The sequence below is a fragment of the Cebidichthys violaceus genome, unplaced genomic scaffold, assembly GCF_023349555.1.
Source record: "Cebidichthys violaceus isolate CVI_PGR_0920_01 unplaced genomic scaffold, fCebVio1.0.p SCAF_24, whole genome shotgun sequence".
Lineage (NCBI taxonomy): Eukaryota > Metazoa > Chordata > Actinopteri > Perciformes > Stichaeidae > Cebidichthys > Cebidichthys violaceus.
The window spans coordinates 701,407-717,078 of record NW_027176417.1 but is presented as its reverse complement, the minus strand read 5'-3'; the positions used below and the strand labels follow the sequence as shown (position 1 = coordinate 717,078).

General features: G+C 46.4%; 1 protein-coding gene across 3 annotated transcripts in view; it reads left to right on the top strand.

The window, feature by feature from the left end:
- The first annotated feature begins 938 nt into the window (after positions 1-938).
- The window catches only part of LOC137879050 (sodium-driven chloride bicarbonate exchanger-like), a 34,772-nt gene continuing 20,038 nt past the window's right edge, over positions 939-15,672 (top strand). For 2 of the 3 annotated variants that reach the window (XM_068719617.1, XM_068719616.1), the window contains exons 1-3: positions 944-1,465; positions 2,874-2,903; positions 13,446-13,527. In XM_068719617.1, the coding sequence (XP_068575718.1) occupies positions 1,418-1,465; positions 2,874-2,903; positions 13,446-13,527 (160 nt within the window). In that variant the 5' untranslated portion in view covers positions 944-1,417. Of the gene's footprint in view, positions 1,466-2,873; positions 2,904-13,445; positions 13,528-15,672 lie in introns of all 3 variants that reach the window. The other variant, XM_068719618.1, reaches the window with a different exon arrangement.

Genomic DNA, 15,672 nt, shown 5'->3' with positions numbered 1-15,672 from the left:
CCAAAAAAAAAAAAAAAAGTTTGTTGAGCCGGTGGTACTTCGAGAGATATTAGACCGTTTTGATGTGGCTGTGGAGCTCAGAATCCCGTCTGAGAAAACTCAAGTTGGTCATTGGGATCTGGTGATTTTGGTCCAGATAGCCCGAGAACGTGCTATTAATAAGATAATTCATAAACCACTTTTACATAGCTATATTCTGTATAGAAATAGAACTACTGATTAAATCACTTTTCAGTTATCCAAATGACCACAGGAAAGATTGGGACATGTGTCCCCTGCCCTTGACTTGCAGGTAATCGCACTATAATCGCACTAAAATCCACTTTTTTTATATTAAAACCTGCGTTAATCCTGTAACAACACACTCACATCCGCGGTCCTCTTTGATACTAATGTAATGGCATTACCGTGCGAGCAAATCACACTAATGACTCTCCGACCAATGCCGTTTGCAGCGCTAATTGAGTCCAATTTCGGCGTTTCGCGTGTTTCGCCACAGGAGGGCGCCAGTGCACCAACTTCACCACCAGCAGCAGCAGCAGCATCCTTGTGTAATCCGGGTGCTGATGCCGGCCCACCGTCGCGTGCTGTCTGCAGCGAGACGGAATGACGGGTCTTGCCAGCGCATTACCGCAGCCGGTGTTATTTGTTGTCGCCAAGAACATTTGATGCCATGTCGTAGCTTAGTGATGAACATCAGATTGTGACCATAGAGATGGTTCAACCTGTTCCAACAAAGGGGCCTTGCGTGGCGCAGGCGAGTGGTTGAGAACCTGGACATGGGTCGCATACATGACACAAAGAGATCATATAGAAATAGTTTGAATCGTATAAGATAATTAAATAATGGAGATACACTATGGATTAATTCACAATTGCCCTTATTAAAATAATTTTAATTGAAGAGGCGACACTCGTTTAGAAACTACATCCGCGTGCGTCTGTTTGTGTGGCTATTTATGAAGGAATAACCGTCGCAAATGAATTCCTGGATAAAAAAAAAAGCGCGCGCGCGTATCGGCTCCGCGTCTCTCTCTCGCTCTCACACACACACACACACACACACACACCCGCGTGCGCCTCATCGTCCGGGGATCGAACGCGTGCGATAATAGGAAGCGCTGCCTCCCTCCTTCATGCGTAAATGATGCGGGGCAGGACGGGAATGCTGCGCTACTTCCATTTGACAAAACCCGGCCGGTGAATGTGAGGCGGTGGTGGTGGTTTTGGGGGGGGCGAGAATAGGAAAACGCACAAATAATACAAGAGGAAGAGAGAGAGAGAGAGAGAGAGAGAGAGAGAGAGAGAGAGACAGAGAGAGACAGAGAGAGAGGAGAAGCCGTCTTCAAGCAGCGTTTGGCAGAAGCGGAGCAGCGCGTCACGACTCGCCTGTCGAGGAGCCGAGGAGAAAAAAAAGATGGACATCACGGATCAAGGAGCTCAAATGGAGCCGCTCTTACCCACGGTGAGTACACACGCTATTGTGTTTACGTTCACTTTCACCGCGTGCATCTAAGCTGAACCGGACTGTTTGGTCGTGACTTCCCTTTAGAATGAAACAGTTAGGGGATGAAACGTCACAGCAATGCGTGATTTCATATCCACTATTTTCAAAATGACCCACATTTTGAGCGCTTTTTATTCATTTTTGTTTTACCGCTGTATAACGTTGCGCACCGCGAATATGCACTCTTCGCCACGAACGCCTACGCCTTCACACAAAAGGCACCCGTGCCGCATCCGTACAGGTTGGCACAGTGTTACGCGGCAGAGCTGCGGTTATTCCCGTCACTGTCTGCATCAATATGTCGCCTTTCAGCCAAATCATATGCGACCCAGTTTTGAATTCTCCTGTATGAAACCGGCTGTTGCTTTACGAGTACATGTCCTGCGGGTTCCAAGATGGTTCACCGAGGGAGGTGTGTGGCTCACCAGCTCTCCATCTTAACACGAGGAGCGTCACCTGGATTATTACGATGTATTATTCATAAACCCGTTTGGCCTTTTTGTGTTAGGCTACGCACTTTTTTTAGAGAAGTGTTTTTATAGAAAGTAATCAGATTATTTTACATTGTGTGCACTAAATCCCCATCCATCAGAAGTGAGGTGGAGAGCTGGCGGTGGAGTGCGGCAGGGAGAACGTAATAAGGGGTCCAATCTCTGTGTGTGTGTGTGTGTGTGTGTGTGTGTGTGTGTGTGTGTGTGTGTGTGTGTGTGTGTGTGTGTGTGTGTGTGTGTGTGTGTGTCCCGGAGCCCACTTGCAGAGGAGGGCTCCGTGGGGGGCCTCAAACGTAACACGTCGAGCCACTTGAAGGCAGAGCCTGCGTCTCTGCGGTCAGCCTCATTAGCATTCAGGTGAGACTGTGCCGAGGAGAAGAAGAAGAGATGGAATGTATTGCTCTGTGCTGGAGGCGAATCAATACGCTCCTCGTGTGCTCTATTTGTGGACGTGTTAAACACGAGGTCTTAGTTTTCCGGAGCTCACGGCGTTTACAGTACAGTGGAGCCGGATGGGGTTGATGTGGCGTGGAGGGGGGCGGCTGCTCTGCCCCCCTCCTCGCTGCAGACTCGATGCGGACGCTTCCCTGTCGTCGTAACTCACTGCTGCTTCCTCATGTCCCTCCGCCATGCGCAGCGAGTGAATGCGTTGTCATGGTTTCGCCATGATGCGTATGAGTATGTGAGGTGTTAGTGTGATGAAGACACCTCGGTACAAAACATGACAAGTACAAACACAATGCTATTGTACTCCATCTTTACACTTTACAGGATCGCCTCGCTATGGACGCTTGCATGTATGACATGTGGTAACGCGTCCACGTGCCCTGCTTTTGTCCTGTTCACTTATTTCTTTTTTGTGTTATTACTTGCAGGAGCAAAGTTCCCAAGAATCTAAAGATGTGGTGAGTACATCTCTCGTTCTCTTCATCTGGAATGAGGAAGAAAAAAAAAAATAAGTTCCATTGATTTGCCCAGTTATGACAGCGGTTACTCAGTCCGACACACTTGTTAGAGCAATGATTCTCAACTGGTGGGTCGCGGACCCGTTTTCAGTGGGTCGCGGGCCTTTGCCTGAATAAAATAGAAAGAAAAAAAAATCCTGTGCTTTTATTTTGAAGGGGATTTTGAATGCAGCGGAGTTATTCACACTCCTTAACAGTATTTTGCGTTAATGCCTTGTAATGCTAATAGACACCGATTTCACAGTAGAGAAGAACACCCACACAGTTTGTTGTCATATGCTAATTGAGCGAAATGCAAGTATGACACCGACTACATGAGATATGGATTTGCACCATATTTACATTAAATACATTTTAGAAGTTAAAAATTTGCGTCGTGGCTTGTCATTAAGGGGTGATGGTGGGTCCCGCAGCCAGACCAGTTGAGAACCACTGTGTTAGAGAACAATAAATCAAGACTAAAGAATAAAAGGTGAGGTCACAAAGTGTGCAGTGCATGTCGTTAGAAGAGAGAGAGAGAGAGAGAGAGAGAGAGAGAGAGAGAGACACTGTCGGACTGACATTCATCAGGGTGGCACAAACAGGATTCCAAATGCTGCTGGGTTGTTCAAAAGGTTTGCCATGTTTCTAATATATACTTTATAAGGTGATAATATGACAATGTTGTGTTTGTCATGTTAAGTCAGCGGTCTAGTTGGGCACCTTGTATCATTTCAGATATGGATGACCTACTTAAAGCGTGTAGCATTTCAGGGGATCTATTCGTAGAAATGGAATATAATATTCTAAATATGTTGGTGTATAATCACCTGAACCAAGAACCGTTTTCTTCAGGTAAGAATGAGCCCTCCTCAGCTACATACGGAGTCCGCCATGTTCCTACGGTGGCCCAGAACGGACAAACCAAACACCGACTCTACAACAGTAAAAATACTGCAGCAGCAATAAAACACATCACGGGGGACATTTTACTGAAGAATGAGTACTTTTAATATTTGTTGATATTACCTCTGAACTTTAACTTGCAATGGAGTATTTTCACATTGTAACTATTATACTTTTTTTTAAAGTAAAAATAAACGTCTTAATACTTCGTCCACCACTGAAGAAGTAATACAAGTTTTTTAAAGTAAACGATTAGGCAGATTTCCTGCAGGCTGCTCTACTTTCCTGATGGCTCTGATGTGATCACAAATTGCTGCTAATCCATGTTTTCTATAATCTGTAATCTACAGTAATGTTGCACAGCTGTATTTGGTTTGTAACTTTCATTAGCCGGCTTGTTTAGCAGATGTTGTGTATTTTTAGACCACAATTGTCACACGTGTCGCTCTGCATCTGGCAGCCACGCCGGGCACATAAATAATAATAGATCCCGGGAATTAAGTGCAATTGCTTTGTAGGAGCTCACTGGAATGTGAGTGTAAGGACACAATTGAGCCGGTCGTGGAGAAGAGTTTTGGATGCATGTCATCTGCTCCGAGAAAATATCGCTTACGCAACCGCGGGCCGTGAGCCAGACTGAGGACAAGACCGAGCACAAAGTGTCTGCCGGTGGCAGCGACGGTGGATCCTCCACTTAATAGAACTTCACGTGTTCCCTCTAGGACTTCTGCTTTCCTTAATGTTGCGAGGATGCATTGCTATTTGCCACCTTTGTTGTAGCAGAAGTAAAAAGCTAACGCTAGGCTGTAAACAGGCTAGCTCACGGTAGCATGAGCGCGGGTGTAAACACAGCGAGGCTGTAAACTAGTGAGGAGGTTTTGTAGTGTCATGGAGCCACTTGGTAGCATCCAACATTAAGATCTCTGATACTCGTGTTTAACCACAGACTTTATTTCTGGCATCTAACCAAAAACACATTAAACAACATTTCGGGATGAGGGAACAAGAAGTGCAATAAATGCTGACTCATTCCTGCATCAGTCAATTATTAGCCTGTCAATTCAAATAATCTGATGAAATACACACATTAATTGGTAAACAGGTGTTATAAGAGCTTCCCCACCACGGCCTGGAAGCTGGTTAACACACGCTGACGTCACGGAGTTAGATCTCTCTGCTGGTCTTCCCCTGTGAACCACTTCTTGACCTAAACTCCCGGTCCTGGATCTGACTTGGACTTGAGTGTCCCGGTCCTAATTACAACCGTGACGTAACAGCGGGTCGTCTGCCAGTGCTGTCCGGTCAAGGGGCCGGCTGATTGGCCGGGGCGGGGGGGGGGGAGCGGACAGAGGCTTGTTCTTTCAAGCGTGGTGTCCGCGGTCCGACTGTGCGGGCAGGAAGCCCTCTCTCCCAGGAGTCTGTGCTCCCCTCCACGGTTAATTATAGCAGAGGTGGAGAGGGAGGTGGAGAGGGCATGGAGGTACGGAGCTGGGTGGAGGATGTGAGAGACAGATGGTGAGATGAGGAGAGAGAGGCATCTAGAAAATTAGATCGTAGCGGGATTTCTCCGTCTAGTGTTCACCTGTGAGTGTTACACGTGTCGGATGTTGATGCCATAAACCACAAAAGACAGCGTTACTGTAATTTGACAGGCGGTGCTGCAGAAACCGTTGTTCGTCCGTTTCTAGCACACTGTGCCTCGGATCACAGTTTTTCCGCTGACGATGCACTACAGCCGGAGAGCAGCTTCTTCGCCGCAGGTAGCTCGTGCAGACACGCGCTCAGACACGGGCGCTTAAAGATGCGCATCCTGGGTTCAGCAAGACTGCGACGCCGACCCGGATCGCTCGCTTCTTGCAAGGTGTGTGGCGACCATGCCAGGTGCGACGGGGCTGCGTGAAGGATGCCGTTATTTGACTCCCTGCGACCCAAGGCTTCTCATAGGTAACAGAGCCACAGAGCTACAAGGCTCAGCGGAGCAGAAGCATCCGTGATGTCAGAGCGCTAATCTCTCCGGGGGGGGGGGGGGGGGGGGGATTGGCGGATGGACGTTTGTCAGATACATTTGATGCAGCCCTGGATGAAAGCAGTCGGGAGGCAGAGTCGGAGCTGTGTTGAGCTCCCGGCTTTTGTTTCTATGTTGTCTTCTTGGTGGGCTTTTTCGGAGTGAGGTTTTCATACGGGAAGAGAGTCCGAGGAGAGAGTGTCCGAGGAGAGAGCATCTGAGGAGGAGAGAGCGTCTGAGGAGAGAGCGTCCGAGGAGAGAGCGTCCGAGGAGAGAGCATCTGAGGAGAGAGCGTCCGAGGAGAGAGCGTCCGAGGAGAGAGGAGAGGGTTTTTTCGACGGACAGCCCAACAGTTGATCTTCGTCTCCGCTATTCTCTCTGACTTTCACACACGATCACAAGAGTCCAGAGCGGGGCTCAGGCCCTGAGCCCTTAGTCTCTCGTCTTACCATTGCCGCAAAGCACAAGGGGAGTTAGCGGGCATCCTGCCCCCGACCTCACAGGAGGCACACCATGCTCTCTGTGGACCACAATAGAGGATTTATTAATCAGGTAGGTCACTCTGATCTTGCACTCAAAGGATTCAAGCTGTGAGAGGGCGAGCGTTTCATCGACTTTGCTGTCAAACTGGAATTAGTGAGCCATCGCTGAGGTGACCAAATATTTGCAAAACACTACAAAAGCTTGCATTCGATCGCTCTGTTTTCCTGCACAATGTCGATGCGTGTCTAGTTGACGGGCAGCGGGAGGCTTGCCTCCAGTGCCAGCAGAGAGATGCCAGTTGTGCTGATGTGCATGCGAAAGGTCCCGGGGAGGTTGGCTGACAGATGGGACTGTCATTTCTGGGGCAAGAGAGGAGCTTATACCCGCTGTACTGACCCTGGTGATCTGTGAGGGAGAGGAAACGGGCGAACAAAAGCCAGGAGCCGGTGGGTTTGTCTGCGTCTGAGCACGTATACATCGATTCTTCCTGGTGTTCCTTTTTTTTTGTGTGCTTTTAGGACATGCAGAAAGTTTCCCTTACCTGCTGGTTTAATTCGAAGCAGATTTGAACTTGCTGTTTTTGGAGGGCAGCGCTCCCACTTCTCATCTCCCCATGTCCGACAAGGTTAAAGAGAAGTGACGATGCAGAGATGTTCCCAGCGTGCGCACCATGTTCTTTCCCCTGGATGCTGCCGATGCTGACCCTGCTGCCATTGCCACGGTAACCGCGGCCATCTGTGGGGATGAAAACCATGACAACAGAAGCTGTCGGCCAATCGCGGGGCTCGTACAGCAACTGTTAATCCGTCTCCCCTCTTAGCTAGCTACGAGCTATAGAATCACTCCGGCTCTTAGCTCGGATTGACAGTAAATAGACAGATTTTCATTAAGACCCAGTCTTATGGGTTTGGTATGAAACGCCACCTGCTTGGCTTTTTTTTCCTGTGCCTTCTGTGGAGAATGTACGCAACGCACTACATCTGGCACGATGTTCCAGAGTACACCTCACGGCCTAGATCTGGAGGTGTAGTAACGGAAACATTCTTCATCCCTGCTGTTGTCAGAGCCTCAGGAGAGCATCCCAGAAGAACAGAGAAATGAGGTCACATGTGTGCTTCCCTGAGAGCAGCGTGATAATGTACACATGTTCCTGGAGAGAGAGAATCAATAGGTCTGTTATATATATATATATATTTAGAATGGAATATAAGATCTCAGACCAGTTGTTTTATGGCTAGTTACGTATGAAAGATAACATCACTGGACAGTTGATGCCCAGCGAGTGTTGCATTCACTGACGTTATTTTTTTTTTTCCACAACGTCTTTTCATTCCCAAATATTTCTTTGTATAACATGGAGTCAGGAGTTCACTTGCATCCAACAAATGACCACAAAGTGGGTCTTCAAAGGAAACCCACTAGTGTGTATGTTTGTTTAATATGTGGGCTTCAGGGCTCCGCCGGCTCGAGCGCGTCGTCGTAGCGCGGCTCGTTGGCTGCGCTTCCTTTTTGATGCTGCATATGACGTCATCGGGGTCAATTCATTAGACTTAAAGCTCCCTCTAGAGCCACAGGAGACCTTATCATGGCCTATGTCGCTCTCCCCATGACGAGTAAGCTTTACGTGTAAAATTGGTGAAGCGCTCCTTCAAATGAAAACACCGTGAAAGGTCATTAAAAGTAGCCTCCAACAATTCCTACACTGATTCAAACGGCTTCAATCCACAAAGTCGGTCTCCCATTGATTATCAGGACAGCCCCCCCCCCTGTGTTGACAGAAGTGGCAGTAGTTGGCCGCCCGGTGATCCCGAGTACACGCAGGCTTTTGTTGGCCCTTTTTCGGGTCAATCACTCGATCCTCCTCGGGCGACGTTTAACAATGTCAGGCATGAAAGTCATTAGGAAGAGTGGTCGGGACACGGACCGCACATGTAGCAGCCCAGCAAAGTGGAATCAGGTGGATGAACTGGTAGAGAGTGTAATGTATCAGGAAGGCCCCCGTCTGGAAATGCAATTTCAAAGTGCAGATTGATTAACTGGTAGAACGGTGCCTGTTGCATCCTTTCCCACACACATACACCCAGCTTGTTTATGACCATGACAACTAATGTCAACCCGTGGGAAACCTGTTGGAAACACGTAACTCTAGATCCAGTACTTCCACAGACACCTGGGGACACCGGTGGGAATCACCTTCTTACTCCGAGCGGCGGGGTCGTGTACACGATCACACACTTTTCTGCCAAAGTTGGAACAGATTTGGTCTTTACACATGAGAGGTTTCTGTATTTCTTCTCCGTTTGGGTTTTGGACACAGGTTTGAAGTGGGAGGGGTCACACACTGTACCTCCCTGCACCAATCAGGATTCAGCAACGTTGAAGTTGTGGTTTTATCTTTTAATTGTTGCTTATTTAGCTCATGAAATACGTTGAAGAAAAGTTTTACGGGTCTTTCATTAAGTTTATTTGTCGAGTTTGAATTCATTATTCATGTTTAAAGGCATTGTCATGTCTGTTTTACTCATGCGTAACAGGAGCAAGAGCAATATAGCATCTGTCTGAAGATGGCTAACATTAGCCGCCGTAAGCTACCGGTCATACCAGACCAAGTAAGGCGGTGACGGCAAAAGTGAACGTTTCATTGTTTATGAATTTAACTTTTCATCTATAAGAAGGAGATTATGTTCCTTCTTGTTCTCAAAAGTATTGTTTAATACTAGATGTTTCTCCTGATACATTATGATTAATTCATGAATGTAACTGACCACCTATACTGTAAATACATCCATATCAGTGCAGGGTATTGACTTTGAACCTATATGCTCCACTCATCAACAGATATCGGCATTGAATCGAAATCAGATAGAATCTAAAGTCAAGTACTTCAAGGTCATGATACTGCACGAATGCTCACACACACACACACACACACACACACACACACACACACACACACGAACACACGCCCTCTTAACACAGTGTGACATTCGAACATCCCCTGGTCCTCGGTTGGTGTCCGGGGCCCGAAGCCTTTTGCTCCTCTTCCAGCCCCCCCGTGTGCGCTCGCTCAAGCACACGGCTCCGCCCCATCACACCACTGCCTGCAGAGGGACTGTGTGTGTGCCTTAGCGGGCCCTATGCATGATGGTGTGTACAGTGCATGTGCAGCCTGCATTGCTGCAGATGTGATTGCGTGTATGAGTGCACAGAAAGAAATCAATAACCAGTGATGGAAAGAGGCTTATGGTGAAGCTTCGTGTGGGGACGAACGTGGACATGATGTGTTCATGCTATGTTGGCGTGTTTCTATTCATCATGCCGGTCACATGTCTACCCCTCCTCCACCTCTCGCATCCCGACTCCCCTGAAGAGTCTCGGTCACGTGCTCAGCCCCCCCCCCCCCCCACCAAGCCTTCATCAGCAACCAGCGGACCAACCGGAGAAGCGGCTCATTTAATTCTCTCCGCCACGCAGGGCCCTCCATCACTGATCCCACGGTCAGAGACAAGGTTTTATCCCGCCGTAAAGGCCGGCAGATTAATCTCAACCCAGATTGGTGAGCAGAGATGCGACTCTCGCGGCTGGTCTGGGGTCAGCATCATGAGGCAGAGAAACCGGTGTCTATAAATAGACAGGCGGGAGATTCTGGCTCATAGGGAGCAAGCTTTGTGCGGGACGGAGCAGAGAGGAGCATAGCATCCGAATATTTATCAGGAAATGCACATAGGCTGGGTTTGAAACTGTCATCGGATAGGTAGGCCAGAAAACTATGGTATTTACATTTGTTAGTGTGTTAAATGGCATCCAGTGCTCAATCCCAGTTTGTCCACATTCCAATGTAGCTAGAAGGCCTACAGCAGGAAAAAAAATCCTCATCCTCTTGCCATCAGATACTCATACTGGGGCTTTTTGAAATGGCATACTAGCTGTATTTAGATGTGTGTAGTTGTCATGGGTTCGGGGACAGGGAGACACAGTGTGTGACTGAGACGGAGGGAGTTTCCCTGGAGTCCCTGTAGGGGCCAAACCCCCCTGCTCCTCTCCCAGGATTATGAAATTTGATTCATTTTGTGTTGATTTTGGCGGTCCATGTGAAGCGGTACCCAGCACCTGAGTCCCTTTTAGAAAACCTCTCATTTAACTGCAGTCTGCCCAGTGCAGCTAATTTGTCTTTTATTTAGTTCTTTTAGCCACTCTGGCATCGGGTTGTCACCTCTCTGTCTGGAGTGCTGATCACGTGGTTCCTCTCACAGTAGATATTGAGTGATCAGTCTGAGGAGGATTAGAGCGGAGTGAATCGGAACGCAGACGCACGGGCAATGACAAAGTTAGCACATGAGGAGAACGCCCGAGCATTTCAGATTACCATTAAGCATCTGTCAGAGGAAAACCAGGGAAGTCAGTCTGCACGGACTCGGTGATGAGTCCTCATCTGGGCCCGTGTTTGCGCGCTTGCGTGTCTACGAGAACACTGGCTCTGTTCACGTCCCTCTGTACAGTAAGCCCGCCGTGTCAGCACTCCAGCATCTGTCCACACACTCCTTTCATGGTTCGGCTTGTCTCTCACGTGGTTGTCCATATGTGTGTGTGTGTGTGTGTGTGTGTGTGTGTGTCTTGTACCACCAGTGTTCTTGCTTAATCTCCCAGGATCAGAGATCGGTGGCCGGCATCGGCCACCTGCAGCTTGTAGAGCTGGACATTTTTATTTGATCACTTCTAATGGCGAGTTTAACGCAAAGGTCAGATACAGCCTTAAAGAGACATGCACCACCCAGTGACATCATCATCAAGTTAAAGTCACTCCTGAGTTCATTTTAAAGCAATTAAAAAAAACCAACCATCAACACAATATGTGGTCCTATAGAAGAAGGGCTCGGGCTAGTTGGAGAACTACTGTAGCTGACGAGCTAATAGCTAACGAGCTAGCAGGCTGGGAACATGCTAGTGCTAGTAAGTCTAGTTTCACGTTCAAAAGGGATGTCGACCCTTTTTTCTTTAAGTATATATTTATGAATAATTAATGGAGATGGACTCAGGGGTTCCTTTAACCTTTTCGATAATGATAACTGATTGCATGTATATTTAAGCTTGTGTCTGATTCACAAAAAAGTCATGTGATGAAATTAAATAATTTGAGTTTAATGCTTGATAATCCTCTTGTGAGAAAAAAAGCACTTAATGTTTGGTGTGCATTCATCAGAGAACCTCTACTGATTCTCCAGTGCTACATGTTAGCATTAAGCTGGATTTTTGTCATTATTGTTTTGTTTCATTTTTAAAACATTTCCTAAAAGCCTCTTGTTGTACCTGGTCCATTAACATGACATGAAGGGCATCTTTGTCAGAATACACAGGCAGGCGGTGTAAGATTGGAAACATAATGGGGTTTAAGCTAAAATCAGATTAGATTAGATAGAACTGTATTAATCCCCCCAAGGAAATTCTTGTGCCAGAGATTTATCAAAGATTACAACAGAAGAATGAGAAAAAACAATGAGAGTACAAATATAAACCATAGAGGGATGAATATTAAGTTCATAAGAAGAAATACTGACACCAGTGCAAAACAGAATCACAATAAGAAAAATAGTCAAACGTCATATATATACATATATAATAGTATGTGTATATATAGTATGTGTAGTCTGATGTGCTGGACTTCAGACGGTGAATTTTACACTCAAAGTAGATGCCAGACTCTAGACCAGTGTAGCTTGGCTTGGGCAGACTCTCTCTTACAGTAATCTCTTAAGCTTACTTAAGGGACATGTCCAACTGTGGATCTTTTTTCCAACGTCCAAAACGTAATGTGGTTTTAGCTCATTGTTCCTCCATTCCTGCTTGAGCTTCAGTAGTAGTGGGTAGGCTTATGGATGGCAGCAGGATAGATAATGAGGCAGCTAAATAGTGACAACAGGGGCCTGTGTGCTCTGGACAACAAGGAAACTCAGACAACAATAATGTTAATAACTGCTGCTAGAACACTAAAGTCAGGGCCTGCGGCAAAGTCACGGAGGGCGTCTAGAGTGCACATGATGTAAACACAACACACACACACACACACTTGGGTTTGGGAGAGAGAGAGAGTCAGGAGAGGAGGGAGAAGGTTATGGAGTCACCATAATTGTTCATGACCCGGAGGTATTGACGTGCGGCCGGAACAACCAGGAAGCCATCTCTCTATTCCAAGGCTAAAACTGTCGATATCACTGTCCACTGGCTTTAATGACCTGGACACATGCGGCCTCTTGTTATTACTTAATCATTTTGAGTTGATAGGTGTTGATTGGGAAGCTGTTGTTCCACTCATAAAGCTAACAGGGTATCAGCTAAAGTATCTGATTGGTGGGGACATACGGGCACGCAGTGGTGTTTTTTTTTTTTTTTTACAGCTGTGTTCCTGTGTGAACATTTTGGTTTTACATGGTAAGATTGCCGTCCTCAAATGAAAACACCACGAATTACAAGCCAGTGTTTTCATGAAATATTAAAAGGCAGAGCAGGCATTCAAAGACCCGTCCCGGTTTAATTTTTTTTCTTCGTTTTTCAAGGTCAGGAGCTATTCATAGCACAGAGTAAACCAGCAAAGCGCCATGTCGCATACATTAGCACCGGTCCTCGATCCCCCACCTCTCTACGCATCCAGCATCTGCTGTTGCTGGATGAGTATCCAGCCAGAAGGTGTGGGCGGAGGAACATTTCCATGATTTAAGGCTCACGCACAATGATGCATGGTTACGATGCTGAGTCTGTGTGCGTTCTCATTTCAGGACACGTCTTCCAAATAGGCTTACTCGGAGCATTTCGATGAAATATGGGTTTTGGTTCAGCGAGGCTCCTTCTGAAGGACCGCATGTCTCATGTGGCAATGGGGAACGTGAAAAATCACTCACATTAATTATTAACGCTGATTAAGTGGCGTCATGACGTCCACCTTAGTGCTCATCATGTTCTTCTTTTTATGTGTGTGTGTGTGTGTGTGTGTGAATCTGATATGAGTATAACATTATAAAATGTGGGTGTGACACGCTAACTGTTCATCCTCCTCGTGTGTGTGTGTGTGTGTGTGTGTGTGTGTGTGTGTGTGTGTGTGTGTGTGTCTCTTTCAGAGAGCCGATGAGGAGGCAGTGGTGGACCGTGGGGGCACGCGCTCCATGCTCAACACCAACTTTGAGAAGGAAGAACTAGAAGGTAACGGCCATAAGTGATCATTAACATTTAAAATGACAAAGAAATGTTTTTAGTGGTGACGATAAAACTAAAATAGGCACTCCAGTGATTCATCATTTCATTTCCATAACGTTAAGGGACTTGCAAGTGACAGATTGCAAGTCAAACACATCAAAATACAAAAAAAGGCTATTGTTGGCATTCTTTGTATCTTTGGACCCGTTTTGTCGTCCGGAGGTGTATTTTATTTCTCTTTGTAGTCGAGCTTAATTGATGGGATGTTACGATATATTTCCAGACTTTTATAGCTGTAAACTCGTCTTACATAGCAGAATTACTGACAGCAGAGCTTACTAATGGCAGACAACTTGTCTGTGCACCTGTCTACATCATTGCAAATGGATATTAGGTTTTGATGTGAGTCCCGCAGCATCAAAGAGCGAGGGCTTCATTCTCTGCTCGTGTGTTTGCGTCAGCCTTTCGTCCATCGTAAAAGAGACGGAGAGGCCTCTGCATTTCTGCACCGACAGCGTGCAGAATTGACAGTCGCTTACAAAAAACAGGGTTACTGAGTGTTTTACTTGGCTAGATAATTAACAGAATTCCTCTCAAATCTATAAAACTGATTACAAATAATCTGGAGTTTACTGATCCAGATGTTGTGGGATCTCACATTTTGAAGTCTATATGAATGAGAAAATATGACAACTAGCTTTCCCTTTTGCAAACTAACGTTACGACCCAACCAACACCAGACCCATGCCGCGTAGCTAAACAACAGCTAGCTGGCTAACCTTAGCGTAGCATAGGTTACAGTTAGCTAGTTGGCCTTGCATCGGTCTTGGCCAGTAGAAAGCAACTGTTAGTTAGACACCTTTGCTTTGGACCGTTACATCTTTTATTTTGAGCTAAAATCAACACTACTACTCCTAATCTGAGCATCATGGATAACGTTAGCTGGAGAAGTCATTTGGCAAGCTAGCCAACTCACGCATCAACTATTATTTTTACTAATACTTCTTTTTGCCAGCTTGACCACGACATTTTTGTCTAAGTCCAAAAAAGTATAGTGCAGAATATATATATATATATATGAATAAAAGAAAAATGAAATCTTTCTTTTAGAGAACTGCTTCCCCCGTCAGTATCCTCTGTATTTTTGTTGCCATGCAACGTTTGCCGAGCCAGCCGGCAAAGATGTCACTCTTTGATTGTGACGCTGCCGGTGAGACGGTGCTTTCATCTCAAGGACCCTCATCCTCGGCTGATGGTTGCCCGTAATGACGAGCTCTCTGTCTGATGCTGTGCGTCAGCGGCACACAGGAGGAGATGGAGGTCCTCTGAAGTTATCTCGCTGACGCCTCTCTGCCCCAACGCTCACCTCACCTCATTCTCATACACTCTCACATCTGGAATTTCTATGGGATCCTAGATTGGTTTACATGTTACAATTTCAGTTATGTTAGATGGTTATGAAATACGCAACAGCAGGGGATTTAAAGGATAGGTCTGGGATCAAAATATTAGTATTGTAGTCTTTAAAACCCCTTCAAGTGGGAGAGGTCATAGCCCAGTAACTGCATCTACGAGAATACATTTAGAACAGCGATTGTGCTGCAACGTCAGAGCCGCATAGCCAGAGCCAGTGGGAAAGAGAAGGCACAGCACCCAGCCAATCAGAGCTGCTTAAATTCTGAGGCCAAGTACAGCAGTACATACATGAATACACACACAACAACGTCTTCAGGATATGAAAACACCAAAACTCAGCACGTCACACACCGCTGCATGAATTCAAGCCTTGGCTGATGGAACAAAATAAGAGAAAAGACATTGTTTGACATCAGCAGTAGTTCAGGCCTAGAGGACGCAAGCTATTTATGTCCTCCACTCATGAGTCTTGACTCATGAACCCTAAAGCTTTAGTGCTCCGTTCCTATGATTTCCTCATATACCGTGTTGTTCCTGACTGCTTGAATGTGCATTTTATTGTGAAATTTGCTTTATGTGCAAAGTTCCCCTGCTTCTGACATGCATAATTCACACGACGCTAACAGCGACTTGCTCTGGGTGAATGCGCCTTCAGACGACACGCTGACAGAGTCAAATACGCTCTCAAACTGCAAATACGTTGTGACATACAGTTAACTTTACCTCTGTCCTGAA